Below are 8,370 nucleotides of genomic sequence, written 5' to 3' on the forward strand. Positions count from 1 at the left end.
TTATGTTTTGTTGTTATTGAATACAAATGATTTTTGAGATTCTGAACTGATGTGTTTCAACCAAGCTGTTCACATTAGATGTAAAATGAAGGTCAATGAAGACATTGTTGTACTTGTATTGATGTAATATATTCAGAGAGTTAATTTTACTTTCATAGTTATAGTCTCCTGTGATAATAATAAAACAAAGAACTTCACAAATCCAACTATTGACTTTCTGTTCACTTTAATTTAAAGTTTAAAAGGTTGACTCAAGAGACATAATCAGAACCCATACTAATGTAACTGCAAAAATGCGAAATGGAAGAAAACATCTGGTCTTTGAAAATACAAACTGTTCACAGTAGCAATTTGTTAAAACAAAATATTTATACAATGTATACACATTTTGTTAATACTTTTCTGATGTCTAACCTGTGTCCTAGCATAAACATAGAAAAAAGCATACTAGAACACAGCTAAGACCATACTGTACCTATACGCCTGTAAACATTTCAGTTAGAAAAGGCACTGTTTCAATTAAACATCACTTAATTTTCTATAAAAGTGCAAAAACTAGTAACACTGCGGATCAAAAAAAAAAACATCCTCCCCCCAAACTGGAATAATAGCTATGTTAAAAAAATATTATGCTTCTGTAAATGTACAGATAGCTGGATGGATGAATAGATGGATGGATGGATGGAGTAAAGGACGAGCTGTTACCCATCAACCATCAGCGTCCTTTGGGTGTGAAACATTTTCATGTGATCTCCTCTCTCTTCTCTTCACAGTATATTTCTAGCCTCTTGCTACAGTAAGGCAACTATGTGCTCGCTACAACATTGCACCACATGACAGCTGTGTGCGCAAGATCTCTTAAATCAAAACACAGTTTGAAGCATTGAGCCATTCTGTGGCGATAACATCAGTCTAAAGAATGTATATTATATGTAAGTGCATCGCCATCTACCCTTCAGAAACTAGGAGCTGTGAACTATGGGAGGTGGCATCTCCGTTTGTGTTGGGATGGAACAGGCTGGGAGTCATGCCGACGTCGCCTGTCGGGTGCACAGCGATCTGCTCCAAGAGACTCTCGGATTGAAGAAGCTGATTGGTCCACTCTTGACATGCTTCCTCGATGCCAGGGCCATCCCCTCCGAGTTCTGGAGGTAAGAGGGACATTGCGAAGAAATCGGTCAACGTGTCCTCGAAATTGCCTCCATGCATATGGATCTATAGAGGGAGAGACAAATAATCTAGTTGAAGGTCATTTCTGTTTTATTAGATGGTATATAAACGAGAAATGAGTGTAAAAATTACAAAATTCAACCAAAAAATTTTGAGTGACCATTAATAGATAACCATAGTTGCAAACCATGCATACATTAGCATAGATAAACAGTGTACAGACCAATTGTCTGATCAAAACACACCATTCATATATCAGATTACTGCAATGATTATTCATTAGTATAATAATTTCAGTGACAGACTAACTGACATTAAAGGGCAACTTTGCTTAAAACCCTGTATCCTCTCATTCTACTGTGAAGAGGGCATGCCACTTGTCGATGGCTCGCCCCCTAGGCACTGGAAAAAAACACTGCCTACGTAACACTACATATTTCAATGTGTTGTGGCTCATGAAGACAGACAAAACACTTTCACACACGCAACATTTTAGGGAAGTTTTATGTCATAATTCCTTGTCCTCCTCACAGTAGAACAACCAGATTCAAGTTAAAAACCAACAAAGTTGTCATTTAAAGTGACTTTAGGTGTCAACAGGGTCATACAAATGACATCTGTTGAACATCATCAGTGATTGACAGCCCACTGACCCTCGATCTGATCTTGTCTGAGAGGAAGGGGCGGAGCATGGCGAAGACCGGCTGGAAGAACATTGGCTCATTGATCAAGTGGATCCCTCTCACTTTCAGAGGGAAGGAGTCCTGGAGAATACACACACGCACACACACAATATAAATTTAAAACAGGCAGATACACCAACTAACTAATCAGCTGACCTGTAGCAAGGTTCCATTGATTGATTTGATTCCCATTATAACTAAGCCTAACCCTAACCTCACAATAACCTAATATTTTTTTTGGGGGCCATTGGGATGCCGGAATAATGGTCCGTCAGACTAATGTAACAGGCAGCTGTAGCAGTCCATTGAAGTCAACCACTCTACAACTGAGGTCTATCAATTGCCACAGTGTAAAAACTAGAAAATGTGCTCCTCGGAGCACAAGTCTCCGCCAGCAGACCCGTGCTATTTTAATAGCACGGGTCGTCTTGGTAGAACGGGTCGTCTTGGTAGAATGCGCGTGGTTTTTGGTGTTCTGCAGGGGCGACTGAATATGTAGTGTCTGCATCTAAAAAAAAATCTTCTTGAAGCAATGTGTCATATGGGAGTCCTCGTAATTGACTGGTTTGTTCAAATGCTTGTCTGTCTTCTTCATCTTCATTGTCTTGGAACAGTTTCAGCAGTTGATTGGTGTTTGATCTATGTCAGTTTTCTCTAGTGCTACATAATGTATTTGATCAAGGTGGCCAATTGTTACAGTATTAAGACTTCGGCCTTGTTGTGGGATCAATTCAACTCTATAGTCCTCTTCTGTGTTACTGTTGTAGATGAGTATGCTTTCTTAGCTTTGGCCTTCTGCGCCTTTGCTTGACCAATGTTAGGTGTTCTCAGAGGGACACACACACGCACGGACGGGTGATTTGTACTGGAAGGTACTGTTCCAATCAAGACTGATTGATCCTGTCTTACCTCACTTCAAAAGACATAATGTGTCACATGAAGTGACACACCTATTTATAGGATTTTATTTCGTCATGCGTCCCTCTAGCCAATCGAAGGCATTGGTGTCAACATATTGACACGTGTCACGTGGAGCTTGACCAATGTTAGCTTGGCTAGGGGCCATGCTAACACACGGCGGGACGAAGCGAAAACATACTCTCCACCTCCGGCGGAGACAATAACAGTCCTAAATAACAATGTGGAGTTAGTGATCATATCACAGAGGAGATTGTGTGCACGTCTTGTACCTGTATTTAGGCTAGGTGCTGGACATCAAGGTAAGAAGGTAAATCATCCGCACACTGCTTAAAACATTTCGACCTTATAGGTCTTCATCAGGCATCATCAACATTTGCCTGATGAAGACCTATAAGGTCGAAACATTGCGCCATTAATAAAAAAAAAATGTAAACCAGTGTGCGGATGATTTACCTTCTCCTTGAGTTAGTGATCATACACAGCTGGTTAGCACACCATACCAGGAGTACACACTCAGAGTACACACTATGGTTAGCTCAATGTGAATAATAGACTTTTGGTTAGCGTACCATGAGCACAGAGGATATCTTCCTGGCGAGAGAGGGGTTAAACTGAATGGCGTGGCTGAAACTCCACCCCTCCAGGTCAAATATGACCTTTAGGCCCCGCCTCTGGGTTTCTGCCTCCCTGGAAATGAGCTCTGATGTCATCATACTGATGCTGAACACCTGGAAGGCAGACCACTCTTTGGGGTTCCACTGACCTTAAGAGAGAAACAGACAAACACACACACACACACACACACACACGCCATGTTACGCATGTTCCTATCCGTGTTTTGTTTTTAAAGTCCACTGGTCTCTGGACACACTGACAGTAGTCTCTGGAGACAGACTGCTGGCTCACAATTTTTTTTTAAAAATGCTTCCGTCTGTACAGTCGGGATGGAAGCCTAACAGCGCTGAAAATGCGTTGTCCTGCCAACCTCCACTTCCGTTTCCCTTTGCAGTCGTGTAACTATTAAATCAATTCTACTGGATATCAGATTAGTCAAAGCCTATCTAGATTGCTGCTTAGGAGAAAATGCAATTCAGATTATTTTAAATGAAATTTCGTGAACACTAACTGGTTGAATACCATGCCGGTCTGAATAGCAGATGACAGCTTCCTGTTTGAGACTTTTACAAGGTGTAGTTACAGACTACACCTAGACCAGTACCCACTCCAGAGACCATATTACACCCGTCCTCCATGACCTACACTGGCTCCCGTCAATCCGCTACAAAATCCTGCATCCCACTTACAAGGCACTCAATAATCTGGCTCCCCACTACCTCTCTGATCTTCTTCAACATTGTCCCCTCCGGTTCCCTCAGGTCCAGTGATGCCAAACTCTTGGAGGTGTCCCTTCAAAACCCACCTCTTCAGGATAGCTTTTCCCAACTGAGGTCTAGTTAAGATGTCTCTCCAACCCATGCTTAAGCTTTTATCGATTTTAATCTAGCACTTTTAATTGTTTTTTCTTAACTCATTCAGTGCCTGACTTATTTCTGGCAGTTTGGCTCCGAGTGCCAGAGCCAAAATTCATTGTAAAAAAAAAAGTGCTTAGGAGCCGAGATACAGCCTTTTTCAGTAAGAAGTTAAACAAGCAGTGAATGGAGCAGAACATTTTCAAATCATCATACCTTGGGGTCTGAACATAAAAACAAAACAAAAAACACAACATCCAGTGGCACTGAATTAGTTAATAAAGTTGGTTCCTTCCTTTTATTTATGTAAAGCGACTTTGGGTACTTGGAAAAGCGCTATATAAATCTGAGCTATTATTATCTATTATTATTAGTCTTTAGCATTGTGGAAAGAGTTGTCTGGCTTGAGAACTTGGACTGATAGCAACTATAAACTAGACAGATAATCTGATCAATCAACAAATAACGTCACATATTATACAATAACTGTCAAGATAAAGGAGTAACTGAGACTTACTAGGTATATTGATAGAGCCTGGTAATATACCATTATGTTTATGTGTATTATAAAAACCCTGTTATCCATTTTTTGTGGCTTGATTAGATGTCAGAGATGTTGTGGCTAAATCAGGAAGTTGACGTAAAAGAGTCAGAAGTAGAATTACTACATTACTTCTACATTCCAACACAAGTAGTTCTCTGCCAAAAAGGTTAGACTAACCCTAACCAGACTATCCTTCTGGGGTGGCTTGTGTCATAGTCACAAGCTGTACTCATAATAACAAATAAACACCAAGCCAGCATGAATTGGCCTGTTGTTTATATAATATTCAGATTGTCAGAACATATCATAAGGCCATACAGTATAACATCATGGATGAATTACACCATCAACAAGAAATGTATCCACAGTGACCATGAAAATACTGTTAACTGGGTTCCACAGTCTGTCGGTGCTTTTAAGAGAGGACTAAAGACTTTCCTTTTTAATAAAGCATTTGGTTAGCTTTTCAGGTTTTAACCCCCCGGTTTTCTTTGCCCCCCTTGCTTGTTGTTTTTAATTTATTAAAGTTTATTTAAGACCCTTTTTTAGATTGTTTTATGCAAATGTTTTTATTCTGTACTGTAGCACTTTGAGATTTGTTCAAATGTGAAGTGCAATACAAATAAAATTTATTATTATGAAAATACTGTTGATGGTTGAAACGTATTAAGCATTTCCTGTGCAAAAATGGTGTCTCATAACTCCTGAGCTACAGACACTTGGAGAATCTACTGTATGCAAACCTATTGTCAATCAGAACTGGCTGCATCCCTACTTGTGGCTGGTGGTTGCTCAAGACTGCATTTAGAGATGATAGTAAGGACAGGATAAAACTTGATTCAAATTCTATTGTCTGCATGATACAGTCAGAGTCAATGTGGTTTGTCTATTGGTGGATTACTGTCCACTTACTGCTACTGTATTTGTGGTCATTTCTTATCACCACCAAGCAATTATTGGACCAATGGACCATTTCCAATGTGGCAAAGGTGACTCATGGAAAAACACAAAACAGCACTTTAGCCTACTCATGTGCCGTTCTAGTCTAACTGAATAATGAATACTAAAAACGTTTCAACAAATGAAACACAAAATAACATGTAGCCGCCATTCCTTACCCATTTCTGCAAGTGAGAACTTTAGCTTACTTTGACATGCTGTCATGCTTTAGCCTTGAATTTATTCCATGAAACTTGTCTTGCACAAGAGTATTGTCAAGCAGTTGCCTACTAAACCCAGTCTGCATGAGAATTCAACATTTTGCCACCTGTGCCACTTATTAGATTAGGGCGACAGTAATCTGATCTGATCCACAAACACACACTCACCGATCCGGTACACCAACACCCTACTGCCACTGTGGTCCCTATGGGGAAGGACAGCATGGTAACCATGGTTTAGTAGACCAAGAACTGAACTGGGAGACAAGCTGGTGCTGATCTCTGGACTCTGTCTGCGCCACCGCTGGTAATTTAGTAACAGCTGGAGAAGAGATGGAGATTAATTCAGATGGACAGACAGACAGAAAGAAAGACAGTGAGTTAGTGGATACCACTAGCTCACTGTCAATGGCCAATAATCAGTATTCTGTCAGCCATTTTTCATTCAGCCATTCATTTAGTTGTCTCCTCCTGGTTAACAGATTCATTGATATTAACCACTTTACCTTTTTTATATATGCCAATCAGTAAGAAATAGGACATGTTATGTGGTAAAAGAAGAAAATAGCTATATACATCAAATTTGCTATGATAACTGACATGGTCTGATAAATAATTGTATCTCCTTGCGAAGCAATGTTTCGTAGCCTATAACAATATAGCAAAGAAAATGAAAAATGAAAAAATGGGGGGGGGGGGTAAAACATGTTTTGGGGTGGATTCACTTTCTGAGAATTTACTGTAGAACAAGGATCAATAAACAATTTTGGCAAACTGTGTTACGACCTACATTCGGCTGCAAAAACAGACTGAATGTTGGCTGCCCCTTTTATACAGAGTTGGCACAGTCCCAAAGTATGCCTGCCTGCCTCGTATTAAAAACCAATAACATGTTTTTGTAGCTGCTGTTCGGAGATATATTTTAGTGGCTGTGTGACTGTGATCCAGTCAGATCACCTTTAGCGCCGGCTCCACGTCAAAGTCTCTAGCCCGCAGGAACTTGACCAGGAATGGGTCAGAAAAGTCCGGCGTGTTGTCTGACTGCAGCTCCGCCTGGGCAGCCTGTCTAACCCGGGTGATATACGGTCTGACCAGGCTGGAGTCCTCCGGTAACTCGTTCAGTTCGGATCCCAACAGGCGTCTCTCCTCCTGCTGCTCGGTAACGTTGACACTCATGTCGGCTGAGTGTGGATCACCTTGCATTTCATAATCGTTGGCAAAACAGGGCCGAAGTTATACTATAACTCAAAGCAAACTTTGAAGAAGAGAAGGGGGCGGTATGGAGAGCTCTCTGCCTCTCTCTCTCTCTCCCTCCCTTTCTCTGCCTCTCTCTCTCGTTAGGTTGTGTAATGTGTATCATATTAACCTAATATGTTAGACCAGTGGTTCTCAACCTTTTCAGTAGCCACGTGACTAAGCAAGTAAAACAACTCTTATAGATTATATTTTTAATATCTGGAATCCAATACCAACCCTTGACAGACACTTTTACATCCAAACAGAAAAGTCTATCTTGATTGTATTAAACTTGAATTATCCTCTGTCTGCAAAGTTTTTGTTTCATAAGAATCCACCGTAGATATGTTATGAGCTACTTTCTATCAATAAATTCCGTGCAGTGATTATTGTTTGAGGTTGGAAATCAATCACTCAACGGTACTGCGTACCACCTGTTTCTAAATTGCACACAATGCAGCAGGATGTTGCGTTACTGAGCCTAGCCTGGTCAATGGTCATGTATATTGACCAGATCTGCAGGGGGCGCAGTGGAGTAAATAAAATAAATACAATGTCCATCTGGCGGACATATTTTATTTTCTGCCCAAAAAGTGTATTATACAGAGAAGGTGGTCCTAAGAGGCTTCCCACCCTGGAGAATAGCGACGTAGTTTCGTTTATTTTGACTATTAAAGTTGGAGACTTCGCACGAGATGAGAATAGCAGCGTGCCTGGCAGGGCGTTAGAGAGAACTCGCTAACGCTCTGGACCAGGGCTAGAGGGCTAATGTAATGCCTCTCAGACATAGAGGATAGAATATGAATGAAATGTACAATCGATCACGTTCAAAGGTGTCCGGGTTCAGCACATTGTGTGTCTATCCTCGTTAGTATAGTGGTCAGTATCCCCGCCTGTCACGCGGGAGACCGGGGTTCAATTCCCCGACGGGGAGAACAATTTTTATTTCGATGAATTGATTACATGCTAGTCATGTTCTAACTTCCAAGGCTATGAAAATAGCTACAAGCTACGATCTACAAGCTTGTACATCGGTTATTTTCACAATTCTTGCCTCTCATATTATTTGACAATTTGGCCAATGTTTGACCGGTTTTTATATGATAGTTTGTTGATTACTTTTGATGCAGAAATGGTCTTTTTCTTTTCTTTGGAGGTATTAAAAAAGTCTTAAGTCCTTAAATTGT

General features: G+C 40.6%; 1 protein-coding gene across 1 annotated transcript; it reads right to left on the reverse strand.

The window, feature by feature from the left end:
* ttpa (tocopherol (alpha) transfer protein) lies at positions 1 to 7,192 on the reverse strand. Its single transcript, XM_080440058.1, has 5 exons — positions 6,905 to 7,192; positions 6,116 to 6,269; positions 3,344 to 3,537; positions 1,824 to 1,934; positions 1 to 1,215 (listed from the first exon to the last, which is right to left on the reverse strand). Exons 1-5 carry the CDS (start codon positions 7,148 to 7,150, stop codon positions 949 to 951), a joined length of 972 nt encoding a protein of 323 aa, XP_080296184.1. The 5' UTR covers positions 7,151 to 7,192; the 3' UTR covers positions 1 to 948.
* Between the last annotated feature and the right edge of the window lie 1,178 nt (positions 7,193 to 8,370).

Source organism: Gymnoscopelus braueri (assembly GCF_963280865.1).
Source record: "Gymnoscopelus braueri genome assembly, chromosome: 10".
Classification (NCBI taxonomy): domain Eukaryota; kingdom Metazoa; phylum Chordata; class Actinopteri; order Myctophiformes; family Myctophidae; genus Gymnoscopelus; species Gymnoscopelus braueri.